Source organism: Papilio machaon, chromosome 2 (assembly GCF_912999745.1).
Source record: "Papilio machaon chromosome 2, ilPapMach1.1, whole genome shotgun sequence".
Classification (NCBI taxonomy): Eukaryota; Metazoa; Arthropoda; class Insecta; order Lepidoptera; family Papilionidae; genus Papilio; species Papilio machaon.
Genome location: NC_059987.1, coordinates 4,522,699 through 4,537,880, shown reverse-complemented (window position 1 = coordinate 4,537,880; position 15,182 = coordinate 4,522,699). Strand labels below are relative to the sequence as shown.

The 15,182-nt window shown below is 33.6% G+C and overlaps 2 protein-coding genes and 1 non-coding gene across 3 annotated transcripts; 2 read left to right on the top strand and 1 right to left on the bottom strand.

Annotated features, from left to right (window-relative positions):
• Positions 1-1,004: 1,004 nt before the first annotated feature.
• On the top strand, positions 1,005-2,011 carry LOC106718622 (the record flags this gene model as incomplete). Its single annotated transcript, XR_006756296.1, has 2 exons — positions 1,005-1,312; positions 1,804-2,011. It is a non-coding gene; the product is annotated as an uncharacterized LOC106718622 (transcript).
• A 661-nt stretch (positions 2,012-2,672) lies between these two features.
• Positions 2,673-10,415, top strand: LOC106718789 (GPI ethanolamine phosphate transferase 1). The gene is made up of 13 exons (XM_045680938.1): positions 2,673-3,408; positions 3,498-3,953; positions 4,255-4,385; positions 4,870-5,069; positions 5,473-5,971; positions 6,042-6,217; positions 6,292-6,479; positions 8,039-8,250; positions 8,435-8,628; positions 8,924-9,028; positions 9,321-9,512; positions 10,034-10,324; positions 10,358-10,415. The coding sequence occupies exons 1-12, from the start codon at positions 3,191-3,193 to the stop codon at positions 10,277-10,279; spliced, it is 2,817 nt and encodes a 938-aa protein (XP_045536894.1). The 5' UTR covers positions 2,673-3,190; the 3' UTR covers positions 10,280-10,324; positions 10,358-10,415.
• Positions 10,416-11,956: 1,541 nt separating this feature from the next.
• LOC106718715 (CD2 antigen cytoplasmic tail-binding protein 2 homolog) lies at positions 11,957-13,979 on the bottom strand. Its single transcript, XM_014512874.2, has 3 exons — positions 13,643-13,979; positions 13,129-13,435; positions 11,957-12,462 (listed from the first exon to the last, which is right to left on the bottom strand). The coding sequence occupies exons 1-3, from the start codon at positions 13,829-13,831 to the stop codon at positions 11,972-11,974; spliced, it is 987 nt and encodes a 328-aa protein (XP_014368360.2). The 5' UTR covers positions 13,832-13,979; the 3' UTR covers positions 11,957-11,971.
• Positions 13,980-15,182: the final 1,203 nt, after the last annotated feature.

Genomic DNA, 15,182 nt, shown 5'->3' with positions numbered 1-15,182 from the left:
TTAAGACAACGTATATCTATCTAAGTAATATCTAAAGTCTTAATAAGATTTTATTCAAATTGAAACGATGTTTTTGGTTGTTGAACTACACTATTATGTAGGACAACCTTTGTTATAAACACAACAGGTAATGCACAATTTTTTGTTTTAATTGCAATTTGACTCGGAATATGGCCATGGAAATGGCATTTCCATCTCAAGTATTAGACAAAAAAGTATTAGTACGGTCAGGCAATGCAGGTTTTTTATCTGGATTCTTACCTCGGTGTAGATTATGTGTAACTTGTTACTTTAATTATCATGGATCGCAATCAAATTTTGATAAAAATGTTAACGTTATCTTATAGTCCCACAGTAAAACTCTCAGTTAATTTAGAAAATACAGTTTTGTGACAACATTGTGTATATGTGATAACAAAACTGTATTTTCTAATAACCAAAATTCATGGTTTTTTATGTATGTATGACCAAGGAATGTTTGGTACACGTCATTACCGGACGTTCGTATTTAATTCGTAAAGAAGCAAAAGCTGTAATTTCCAATCAACGATCTATCTATCTGCAGATATCAGTGCCTGCTTTCCATAAAGGAAATCTTATCTCGGCTTATAGGTCAAAGAGAAATTCAAATGTAATATGTAAAACCTTAAAGCTTTCAGTTTTTCTCCCCACTGTAGTAAACTACAGATAAAACGCACATTTTTTGCTAAAAGTAGTGAAATTCTAAAAATTACATTGCATAGCTCTTGTAAGCGATTCTTTTACATATTTTGTGCAGGTGATATAAAAAGTGACACAGTTAAAAAAATCATCGCACACATTTTCGATTTAATGTTAAACCTCTTTTAACGTATATAAAGCGCATTACTTACAACAAGAAAAAAAAAGGGTGACAAGGTTTTCATTGAATTATACTTCAATTTGCATAAATTATTTAGATCACGAAGTACTTTATGCTTTGTATTCTCAAAAAAGTATATTTGATGTAGAATCTTGATCTATAAAATAAAGAATAAAACGTAATGGAAGAAGAATATGAACCAGGAGTGATTTATGTTTGCAAATGTGTTTGTCCAGAGTCTTCTTCGGAAAGGGTAGCGATCTCCGCTCATAAGAAACGTATTTTAGGCATTGTTTCTGAAACTGAAAATTATTTGCGAGAACGCAGAATCCCACAACTTATAAGATTTTTAATATCGAAAATATTAGCACAAGAATCTGATAAGCCACTCTTGTATTTAGAAAAGCTTCTTGATGATTGTATGCTGTTTCGTGCGGGTGTTGGAACCGCCCCTGTATTGTACGAAAATAGGTAAATAGGTAGTAAATTTCCGGTTTATACATGTAATTTCATTTCAAGGCATAGTCTCACATATAATGTAAAATAGCAATTTAAAAATGATCAACTTTAATATATAAGTTCACCAGTGACCATGAAAGTCAATGGATAAAAACGGTATTTCAATAACACCAGTGACAAAGAAGAAAATTTAAGGAGTGAAATGTGAATTATACTATCACTATACAGCACGTACAAAGCGATACACCTATACAATTTTTTTTATATCTTAAGGTGGCACCTAAATAGCAAAGCAACCTACGTTGCGTTTCTTATAAGGAAAGGATGGACTAAACTTGGAACGTGGACTAAATTTAATCCTCCGGCACCACGCGTAATTGCTTCCACTTCACGCCTATCTTCTCTGTAGTCGTGGTATTGCACCGGTCGACCAGGCCCATTCATGCACCCAACAAATATTGCGTTACGGAATCTACCACTGTAGATTTTTTGATTGTTTGCAGGCATCTTGAAGCGGTAATTAAAAGTTTTGATCCAGGACAGCGAGGGTGGTTAACAGCTGGACAAATTCGTCGCCTTTATGCTACTTTGGGACTTGCAATTAAAGATGAATTTAATGAAAGTATGCCGTGTGAAACAGTACTTAAAAATGTTACTGAGGCACAAGAAAATGAATTATTTGATTTGATATCGGCTGGAGTGGATGATTAATTAATTTTATGTATCATCCTTCATGTGCCTAATATTTTGTTTTAACTTTTATTATGTTTTGAGTCAGTAGCAGTTTTGTTTAAATGAATACATATTTTCTTTGCTATTTTAACGTGGTTTTATAACGTAGAATAGAGTTTAGAATGCTTGGGTGGGATTGAAACACTATAGACAAGGCTATCTGAACCGGTGGGCATAAATCAAACGAAATAATGACAGCACCGTAGCACCCTGTCCCTGTCAACTACAAAAAATGTCGAGAACCTCTGTACTGTAGTTCAAGTAGGTTCTAAATCTTTTCTAACCAAACCAACTCCGATAACAGCACCTTACTGGTTCAGTTATCCTATTTTATTATAGCCTCATAAATGTTTATCACCTGCAATTAGTGTAAAGTTTTAAAGCCAACGTTAGTTTACGGCATTAAATACACGAGATATATGTTAAAAGTACAAGTTTAATTAAATTTTAAGTTCTCGTGTCTACATTTTACTGTTTTATACAAGTCAATAATATAAATTGTTATTTTAAAAATATAGCCAAAAACTTTGGCCATACAGATAATAGACAAACAAAAACAGATTATAATGGTCTAAACTAGAAAGTAAACAGAGGAACGTCATTTTTACGTCAATACATACGGCCATTATGGTTTCATTATTTCAGTAATTGTGTAGCAATTGTGAGATAAAGTGAAACGATACTTTGTAAAATGAAAAGCTAAATGTTACATTGTTAATCGAGAAAATTGTTTTAGCGGAAAATATTTCGTAGTTTGAAATTTTAGTGTAAAACGTGCAATTTATCTATGTTCAAAATTGGTGAAATATAAGCGCTTTGGATGTGGACTTCAACTGGAAATAGACACATACATAAAAACATCATAAATCAATAACTTAAATATCAATACTAGCCAGTTAAGTTACTGCGCTGCTGCGCTTCTGCGCGCTGACACCTGTGGGTATAGGGCACATTGTACACTTAATCAATAAACATTGGTAGTCTTACCTGGAATTTGGATATCATAGTAGACTAATAAAATAAAAACAGTGAATCAAAGAGTTATTCTTTATTGCTTAGTTTCGTAAAAGTTGCTTACAAATAACTTCTTGACCAATTTGAGTAACATGTTGGAATTGTTTAAAGCATTCATTTCTAAATTGAATTGAATTAACAAATATGTATACACCAAATTTATCGTTGATTGATTACGGTATCTTTGTACATATCATATTTTTAATTTCCATTTTTGATATATACTTTAAATCTCCGGTGGTTAAAGATGTTGTACCCTATGAACCAATCCATGAGCCAACATCTAATCGACTTATTCTCTTTGTGGTGGACGGGCTACGAGCTGAGTCCTTTGTAAATCACACAACTATGCCATACCTTAGGTAAGTAAAACAAATGTTTATAACTAAATAAGTGAAAACATTTTATTAACCTTTGCAAGTTTCATTTAAATTACAAATTAAACTCATAGGTACATTGCCAACTCAGAGGGAAGATGGGGAATATCACACACTCGAGTTCCAACAGAATCCCGGCCTGGACATGTTGCTATCATTGCTGGTTTCTATGAAGACCCCTCAGCTGTTACCCAAGGGTGGAAAGATAATCCTGTTGATTTTGATTCAGTGTTCAACAGAACAAAATATACATGGTCTTGGGGAGCATATGATATAGTTGACATCTTTACTAAAGGAACTGTTGATGGACACATTTATGTCACCAAATTTGATCCATATGACAAGGCATTTTGTGCAGATAAAAGTAATATGTTGCTAGATGAATGGGTATTCCAACATGTCCAAAAATTTTTCAATACTGCTGAGACTGATGCATTCTTAAACAAGAAACTACATACTAATAAAATAGTACTGTTTTTGCATTTATTAGGCACAGACACCTCCGGACATACTGATAAACCAGGAACACAGTAAGAAATTAAAATTATTAAGTATTTTTCAAAACACCTTGGTTTTGATTTACAATTTACATTTAGGGTACCTGCTTTTGGTTGCTTTCATTATAATGTATAACAAAGATGTCTTGTGATTTCCTTTTTATTAATTCCCAAGTAGTGAGCTTCTCGCAGAAGATAGGAATTATCTTAAAACCGTTATCTACATAATTTTTTTTACAAAATATTTGCCTTAGCAGAAAAATCACTATGAAATAAATGATGGAACTTTAAAAAATCAATGTTATATTAATTAGATCGTTTTTATTCCATACAGAAATTTTCTTCGTACAGTAGAACATGTGGACGAGAATATTAAAGACATAGAAGAAATGATCAGGAATTTTTACAAAAATGATGGTAAAACTACCTTTCTTATGACTTCTGACCATGGAATGACAAATTGGGGTAAGTATTTCAAGGGCTTGGGGGATAATAGGTTACTTTTAGAGATTATGTTTGATCAAATAGAAATGTGCATGTTTTTATGTTGTAAAATTATCACATAATAAAATAAAAGAATATCATTTAATTACTGGTATTGTGAATTTCTATGAATGAGAGTGTTGGTGGCTCATGGGTTAAGCTCTGCAGTTACTTGTAATCTGCAGGTCTTGATTTCGAATCTCTCCACGTACCAATGTGTTTTTCGACTATCGATTTACATATGTACATTTATCACGCAGATATGTGAAGGTTATCATGATATAACCTTCACATATCTGCGAAGAAATAAAAAAAAATATGTGTGAAGCCACCGTGGTTGCCTAGTCACTCCTAACTTTGTCTAGGCACCGAGCCCTCAGTGGGAACGTATAGAGAGCTGATGATGATTGTGAATTCGCTACTATTTTGGTTATTATTTATTACTTTGTTTTATATTGTTTAACAGGTTCCCATGGTACTGGAGACGACCATGAGACTCAAACGCCATATGTGTTGTGGGGAGCAGGTGTGCAACAAGTTAAGCATTTGACTAATGATAAGGAAACTAAAAACATGTCCTCGGAACATAGATATGACATAGAACAAGCAGATTTGGCTCCATTGATGTCTACTTTTCTATCAATTCCAGTACCAGTTAATTCAATTGTATGTATGATTAAAAGTTAAATAACTTTTTAGATAGGCAAAGCTAGAAATAGTGAAAAGTTAAACTTTTGTTCATTATTTTTTTTTTATATAATGTGCAAACGGCCACCTGAATATGTTTAAATAGCGAAGAGATTGCTGCCCACAGACATCCGCAAATGCAGATGCGTTTGTTGCTTACCTTTAATCAATAGAGGAGGGAAACCACAGAAAAAGGTTATATCCTCTTGCTATGCGTTTCTTCCTCCATCAAATTCACTTCCCTTTCCCATCCTTGTAAGAAAGGGGGAGGGAAAGGAAATGTTGGCTAAAATTAGGCCTCTCACCAGACTAAACGCGTAATTGCTTCCACAAAATAAATATTTAGCTATGCTTTATTATTACACTATTAACTATATTTTAGGGTAAACTTCCAGTTGATCTCTTAAACATGACATTGCCGAATAGGGCCAAAGCAATGTATAGCAACAGCAAGCAGCTTTTGTCTCAGTACAATAAAAAGAAACAAGATGTCGAAGATCATGTTATTAACATATTATACAAACCATATAATCCATTGAACTCTGAGAAAATTGAAGAAATCACTACATTCTCAGAAAAATTACTCAACGAAAATCAATATGAGGAGTTAATTTTATTCAGCGAGGAAGTCATGAATTTGAGCTTAGCTGGTCTAAATTATTACCATAACTATTACCAGAAACCTCTATTGATTGCAACAACATTGTCCTTCCTCGGCTGGATAGTTTGCTTGTTTAATATATTACTGGACGACAATGTTTGTGCTCTGATAGAAATTTACAAGCTGAAGTGTGCCAAGCCTAAGGAAAATTATACATTAAAATGTTTCACTAAATTTGTAACAGGATCATTGTACATCGTGACTATAGGTCTCATATATGGTAAGTAATTATTTCTATTTAATGAAAATATTGTTATATTGTTATTCCTAACATAAAATTATTATTTCAGTGCAAAACTTACCATATCTATATTATTTATTTTTTCTAACTCCGATCATTCTATGGACAAATGCTTTGAAGTATTTCGACATTTGGATCTATACACTTACACTTATTCGAATGTACAGAAGAGTTTTTGATACAATTATTGAAATTTGTTGTTATACACTTGGATGTCTGGCGATGGTAAATAACATAATTAATTATTTATAACAGTTTTATTTATAGCTAATGTTTATTTATATTTATTTAATTTTTAGGGCTTGTCACTTACCCACAGATGGATGTTAAGCATTCCACTAATCGGTATGGGCTTTTGGCCATGTTTTTCTTCATCTCGTAATCTAATACCTAAGCCATTACATGCGTGTTGGATGATCGGATGCATGTTGCTAAGCATTTTTTCATTCATGCCAGTTGTAGGACGTGCGGTTTACATTGAATTGGTGTAAGTACATACAAATAACTATAATACTAGCTGTTGATCGTGTCTCTGCTCGCGCGGAATTAAAAAAAAACATAAAAAGTAACTTATGTGTTCTTCCAGACTATGATCTACATCTGTGCCAAATTTCATCGAGATCCGTTGAATCATTTTGGAGATACCTTCAAACAAACATCCATCCATCTAAACATTCTTGTTTATAATATTAGGTCCTTACCTATGAAATTGGCGTTTTTCGTACAGGCCACTTTAATCACGAATTTCTCCTCTTTGGTAAGGAATTCCAAATTCAAATTTGTACAGCTATAGACTCATGTATTTGTGGTTCGATGACCGTCATTCATTTGTTTTTTTCTTCTGTTTTTTTCTGTTTGCGTCACTCATTTTACAAAATGGAAAACTTAAAATATCGCATTATTTACGAGTACGAGTTCCGACGTGGCACTAGTGCTGCGGAAACGACTCGAAGGGTGAATGATGTGTATGGCGGTCGTGTTGCAAAAGAAAACACAGTTCGTTTTTGGTTCCAACGTTTTCGTTCTGGAAATTTCGATCTGCAGAACAAGCCCCGTGGACGGCCTGAGACTCAAGTTGATAATGAAGAGTTGAAGGCTATTGTGGAAGCGGATCCATCGCAAACCACGTCCGAGTTAGCTGCAGGCTGCGATGTTAGTGATAAAACTGTTTTAATTCACTTGAAGCAAATTGGGAAGATTAAAAAGCTTGAAACGTGGGTACCTCACGAATTGACTGAAGCAAACCGGCAAACGCGCGTCGACTGTTGCGTTACATTACTAAACCGGCACAATAATGAAGGTATTTCAAACCGAATCATTACCTGTGATGAAAAATGGGTTCTTTACGATAATCGGAAGCGCTCAGCGCAATGGTTGGATCCTGGCCAGCCAGCCAAATCCTGCCCCAAGCGAAAATTAACCCCAAAAAAGTTACTTGTAAGCGTTTGGTGGACTAGTGCCGGTATTGTTCATTACAGTTTTCTCAAATCTGGCCAGACTATTACGACTGATGTCTATTGTCAGCAATTGCAAACCATGATGGAAAAGCTAGCGGCTAAACAACCTAGGCTGGTCAATCACTCCACGCCACTGCTGCTTCACGACAACGCTAGACCACACACTGCGCAACAGACGGCTACTAAATTAGAAGAGCTTCAATTGGAAAGTCTAAGACATCCTCCGTACTCCCCGGACCTTGCTCCAACAGATTACCATTTTTTTCGAAATTTGGATAACTTCTTGCAAGGGAAAAAATTCAACTCCGATGGGGCAGTCCAAATCGCCTTCAAAGATTTTATTGATTCCCGTCCGACTGGTTTTTTTAGTAAAGGGATCAATGAACTACCTATGAGATGGCAAAAGTGCATAGAAAATAATGGTTCATACTTTGATTAAATAAATATATTATATTAAAAAATATTCGACTTTTTGTTCCTCCCATACAAAACTCCAATTTCATATGTAAGGACCTAATATTAGTAAGATGTACCTTATAAAGTGTATACAAATTATAAATTTTATTCAATACTTTGTTATTTTTTGCAGTTTGTTAGCTGGATCAATCTGGATGTTGGCAATGATGATGTTTACATTTCTTTGGAAGGACAGTCGGACAAATAGAAGGGATATTATAATAACTTTGACACAATCGATTATAATGGGACTATCTCTTTATATCATTTTCATACAAGCTAGACGATATGAGCAAAGATTTGCACTTTTGGGTTTTCTTCAAACCCTATGCTGGATTATATTAGGTAAATATATAAATTATTATTCAATTTAAATTTAAAAAATATATATCTTACAATAAATATAAAAAAAAACTTCATCAGTAGCCCACATTTTCTTCCCGACTATGTTTTACATTCTGCAGATATGTTGTAACAAACATCCATCTTAACATTCACATTTATAATATTAATAAGATATTATTTCCAGTGGTAATGTTGCTCTTGCCGTTTGGACACACTCGCAGAATGAGCAGTCGCCTGTTGGGTGTCAACACGTCCATTGTCAACATTTACCTGCTCTTATCCGTTAGCCATGAAGCTCTCTTCATTGTTGTTTTAATATTTAACATCACTTGCTGGATGATCATCGAATTCAAATTCCTCAATTTGAATAATGTTAAGGTATTTAAAAGACTAGCTGTCTCCTGCGATTCCGTCCGCGTGGTTTAAAAAAGTAGCCTATGTGTTCTTCCAGATGATCTACATGTATGCCAAATTTCATCGAGATCCATTGAACTGTTCTGGAGATACCTTCAAGCAAACATCCATCCATCCATCCAAACATTCGCTTTTATAATATTAGTAAGATTTATTTTTACCAGACTTGATCGACTGGAAGAATGCTTTCAGTCTCCTATTTGTTTCTTTAAACAATTTCTTAGAATGAAGTGTAATTTATAAAGATTTTTGTTTCCAGCTAACTGATTATACATTTTCGAAAGACAGCGAAGAATTGGATACCATTATATTACCAGTTTATCGTACCCTCACCAGCAATGACTTCCGAAGGGCATTCTTCTTTGTATCCTTTACAAAAACTTTACTTTTTTTTTAACAAATTAAATTCTAGCATACATCAGCTACCTTCTAGTGAAAATCTCGTCATAGTTGGCCCAGTCAGTTAGAAACTTGGCTTACAGACGGACGGACAATAATTTTCTCGTTATAGACAAAGCAAATACATCACTTACACGATTTTTTATTTTAATATTACATACAGACAAACCAATTTTATTACATGTAGATAAGATAGATACGTACCATATTTAATTTTTTATGTATGTTTATAATATATTTTCTGAACCCTAAATCAGACACTGTACATTATCCTTGCGTTCTTCGGTACTGGCAACATCGCTTCTTTGAATTCATTTGAAATACGCTGGGTGATATGTTTCACGACTTCATACCAGCCATTTATCATCACTGGTCTCGTGTTTTTGAAGACATTGATGCCATTCTTGTGCGTTGGTTGCACGTTCAAAGCGGTACAGCATATTACAAAGGTACGTGCATATTCCACTTGTAGTAAAGAAAAATTTTATTTAATATAACTCACTAGCTGTTGCCCGTGACTCCGTCCGCGCGGAATTAAAAAAAAAACTTAATAAGTAGCCTATGTGTTCTTCCAGATTATGTTCTACATCTGTACCGAGTTTCATGAAGATCCGTTCAGCCGTTTTGGAGATACTTTCAAACAAACATCCATCCAAACATTCGCTTTATAATATTAGTGTGATTGCAATTAGATGCCTAATTCTATGCAATACGAACTTTGCGCTATTTGATAGAATTTGCAGTTTGTCTTTGATGAAAATTTTTATGCTTTGGTTTGGAATAAGATATAAAACATGATGATGGCCACATTACTCTATGAACGGAAAGTTTGTTTCCAGTTACTTACAACTTGATTGTCCTCCCGCAAAATAGACCGTTGATTTAGTCCAGGTTTCTTTTAGTTGTTTGTTTTAGAAGTGTTATGAGGGGTGAAGTTTTCCTGTTTGTGAATAATCTTTTTGTTATTCAGGCCACCTCGGAGTATTTGATAACAATTGTGTTGATTTACTCCAACATCATGGGTACCCAACTACTTTACTACGTCAAGAATACAGGCAGCTGGTTAGAAATAGGCACCTCTATATCTCAATTTGTTATTGTACAAATTATAACTCTTTTTATTGTTGGTATTAACATATTTTCTAAGATATGGACCGAGGAGGATATCTATAGTTTTGCTTTTAAAATATTCGGAAGGAGAAAGAAGAATGCTTAAGCGTTTTTTTTTCTGTAAGTTTTGTAATGATTAATTTATTTTTTACTTATTGATATTACGAGAATCATTATGATCATAATGAGTCACGACTGGCGCCATTTTATGACTGATTTATTTGTTCTGTTATCGTATCTACAAATATGCGTTTTAAAAGTTTGTTGATACTAAGAATTACAGGTATTCTTCCATTTTTTTATGGCCAAAGGCCTTTATTAACATTTGAAAAAATATAAAAATCATTAATATTTGTATAGAATTTGGTCTCTGTAATGCAGTTTAAATTATTTATCATTCACAAAAATAACAAATTTAATTATGAATGTTGTACAATTAAGTTTATTTAAAGTTAAAACATCAGTATTATAAAAATACTTGGGGAAAATACACGATGAAATATGTCTGACATTTAATATTATCAAAAGATCAAGATAATGAACACATTCCTTCTAGTCATTAAGTACATAAAATAAATAATGCTTAAGTCACTGTTGCATATTACAGATTTTAAAGTCGATGTTGTAGTCAAAGAATTTATCTTTAAAAAAATGATTCAAAGTCCAAATAATTTGTGTAGTAGATAAACCAATTCTTGTATTACTGTCTGTTTCATTATCTATACTTGTCAAAAGTAGGTAGATAAAGAAAAAAAAAAATAATTTTCACTATCACTAGTTCAGTAGAAGTGTAGAATAATTGCCAACAATCGGAGCAGAGGCGGATTATCGCAAAGGCGTACAGATATGTAAAAATATGAGTGGAAAGACAAGATACCATGTGCCACCAAAGAGTATGTAATGCGTGGTTCGGAAATTGGCGCCAAAATATTGTCTCTGGTTTTATCGAACTTTATACCTGACAGCGAGAGCGAGATAAGAAAAATCTTTTGCCGTCCGAATGGACTGTGTTCAGGTAATGTTTTTTCTCGTCTTCAGACGCCGAGATCGTACGTTGTACCTAATCCGCCTCTAAATAAGGTAAACAGAGTATATCAGAGTTGTTCATTCTTAGTGATTAATCCAGAAGATAATATATATGTGTGTATATATTATGAATTCAAATTAATACTATATAACAAAAATTAATGATTATTTATAAATGTATTTTCTTATTGAATGTTCAACTGTCGCTCTCGCTACTTCAAATAAAGACTGCCTAAATGCATTATTTCTTCTCCTTTTAGACATAAGATGTTCAATTACAATTTAAAATTGGTAATATGTATGTACTATTATTTTTATACCTTTTTTAATTAAAATCTTTTCAAGGATTGTTTGAAGTAGAATTTTGAATGTGCACAGGATGTTGTAATATATTTTGTTACTATTGACTTTAGACACTGTATGTGCCAAATTATAATTGAGAATTTGGTGTACAATGTTTAATTTGATTTCATCTGTGATGAATTTGTTGTTCTTCCAGTACTTTTTATATTAAAATATTATTTTTAATAAATTGAAAACTAAAATATATTATGAATGTTGATATTTTAAATAAATAAATGTCGTCCGAAACATTGGCGTATTAATCTTTTCTAGATTTTATTTGTGAGTGAGACTTACATAAGTTATTACAAAAAAAAGAGAAGATACATAGTTTTTGTACTCAAAAAATTCAATCAATATTAAACCATTTAAATTCATACATAATATGTATATTTTACTTAAAATTAATATTTTATGACAACAATTAAGATCACATATAAAGCTCGAAATCCATTCTATTGGAACTATAAAACTGACTATCTTTTCCATGTCTCCGAACCCATACACCAGTTTTGAAATAACCTTCTGAGGACCACTTTTGCATCTGTTCTGTGGAATGGGGTCCTGATATCTCTGCATCATCATCTTGTTTCCATTTAAACTCCCATTTAACTTCTTCTGGTCCATCACTGTCTTCATTATTTTCAAGTGGTGCACTTTTGCTGTTCATACTCTCTTTTTCTTTCTGATCAAAGTCATCAGCATACATGTCTAATTCTGAATCATCCTTTTTCTTACTATCTTTGTTAATTATAGAGCTGATTTTCTCAAAAGATTCCTGATAAATGTCCATATTCCCAGTTTTGGTTAATATTTGATTGGCAAGTTCAGTTATTCTTGTCACAGTTTGGCTACCTTCATCAACAATACCTGCTTTTTTTCGTTTCCAGCGCTCAGCACTTGATATTTTTGAACTTGCACCTGAAATATGTTGAAAAAGAGAATTATTATTTTCAAATATATTGGTTGGCCAAGGTAATGAGTGCACTGTGTAGTGCCCTCCTCTAAAATTGCGAAGAAGTTAAGAGCCGACAAGATATCTGAAAAGGTACTAAAAACAACCACAATGAGTATCATTTCTTCACATTCAGTTCAAAATAACACATTCTATGCATATTATACAATGTGTAATACTATTGACTATTGACAGTCATCAGAAATGCTACAAAGACTTAATACATTCCATGCTCCTACAATTTTCTTGTATTAAGTGAACTTTTTTAATATTATAAGTTGGTAAACAAGCAAGCGGTCACCTAAATTCACCAAAACAGCAGAGAAACCACTGGGCATAGACATACAAAAATGCAGATTGCTTAGCTTGTAATGCAGGAGAGGATGCAAAGAAAGAGATTATTTCCCTACCTATGTGCCCATCCCTCTGTCAAATCGTCTTCCTCTTGTCAACCTTACAAGTGGGAAGGTAGAGGACTAAAAATTAAGCCACCGGCATGCACACTCAACAGATGAAACACATACTTCACACCTGTCTTTTATGTGTGTGTTGTGGTATTGCACCCGGTGAGAAAGCCCATTTGTCCAAGTTGGTGGTACTGAACAAATTAAATCATAAGAGAAAATACTGACCAAGACGCTGTATTGATTTTGCAATTGTTTCTTTTGGCTTCATGTGCTGTAGGATTTCTTTATAATTATTGATTATATCAAATTTTTCTTCAGGTTCACCATCATCACTGTCTGAATCATCATAAAGATCGTCACCATCTTTGTGAACTTTGTATTTGTCTTCAGGCCGACCTTTAATCTTGATCCAATCAATATTATCAAGCCATCCATCCCGAACTTCTTTCTCTTTCTTCCAATGATAGTGCCCTGCTGTATCAAAGTGTCCTTCTTCAAGTTCTTCTTTCATGTTGAAAGGGGTTATTGTGATCTGGAATTTAAGAGATATAAACATTTGTGTGTTACATACAATAAACCCAAAACAGAATCTAGTAACTACTTATTGCCTCACCTAAAGTTGTTCAATGGGAAACCCCTAGTTCCGGTATCTCATATTAATTCAATACTAAGTAACGCCCTTACGGGTAATTTAAAGACTTTTTATAAAAAGATGGAATGTTGATTTCAATGTACTCACTTCACCTTCCAATCCTGCAACTCCTTCCTCTTCTCCTTCGATATCATCAGCATTAAGCACATTTTTCCTTTCTTCTTCTGCTCCGCTGTCTTCTTCATCAGAATCTAATGAGTGTTTTTTTCCATCCCTTACTGTGTGAGTCGGTTCTTCGGTGTCGAAAGCAACCGAAGCGGACCTTTTAGCCGCCATTTTTCTTCTTTTAGGTAATGCTGTGTTTTATTAAGTTTTTTTCCAATGATGATATTTATTAATGTAATGCAATAAATATAATCAATTCAAAGCAGGCCTATTTCATTCCACATATTTCAAAGATTATTTTTTTGTCATTTTGTCACTATGTTTGGAGTCCGTATATTGTACGACCCGATAATGCACGGCCCAATAATTCATGTACAAACAAACCTTTGTTTGTACATGAATTATTGGGCCGTACATTATCAGGTCGTGCATTATCGTGGCTGTGCAATAACCAGACCGTACCGATATTGTACAGCCACGATAATGTACGACCTGATAATTGGCGACCACTGGTCACGGAATATTAGGCCGTGCTTTACTTATACACGAATTATTTGGCTGTACATTAACGGTACGGGGGTGATATTGCACGGCCCGATAATTCATGACCACTTCCCTGATTGGTCAGCTCACCTGGTCTCTTATTGGTCAACAGATTATTCTGTCATTTATGGTTTGTGCCTCGTTTAGATTGAGATGAAGAAAAGAAATTTTGTTGCCACTATAACAAAAAATGTAACACAAATTATAACAAATACTTAAAAAATAATAAATTTGATTTGACGCAGTTTGATAGAATTTGGTTAGGAATTACACACTGTAAATTACTTAAATAATGTTTATTATGAAACTAATAAATTGATTGAACAACAACGTAAAATAATAAAATTAAAATTCTATCTCGTGCACATATTTTCTCTACTGTTTTAAATATATCTTCCTTATAGAATCAACCTAATAGTGCAACAACCTCTTTCGATCCTCAAGAAGATCCCATTCACAACACTCCACCTCAATTTAAGACTGCACTAAATTTCTGAAGCAAGAATACCAATCTTTTAACAGACATATCGATGTAATAAATAAACGGCACACCAAATATATTGATTTTATTTCATTAAAAATTACAGTGACAATGTCAACGTAACAATTTCTAAATATAAAAATTATGAAAAATGCAAAGGTTGAAATAACACCACATCACCACCTTTAGGATCGCCGAAGAGAAGTAGCTTCATCGTTTCACACAACTTCATTACCTCCTGCAGGTTCTAAATTTTCCCGAGAAGAGTGCTCCGTCTACTGTTCTACGAGGATGTTTAAAGAATCTTTCATGCGGAAGCATTAATGATGGTGCATAATAATGATCTGATGGAACTGCTGGTAAAACATCCTCCCAATGACCTACGTCACGATTCCACAGACGAACCAAACACACAAGGATTCGACACTTCTTTAGACGACAGTTTCTAATATATGGTGAGGTTAATGTAGAGAAGTAACCACTGAACTCCAGTTGAAA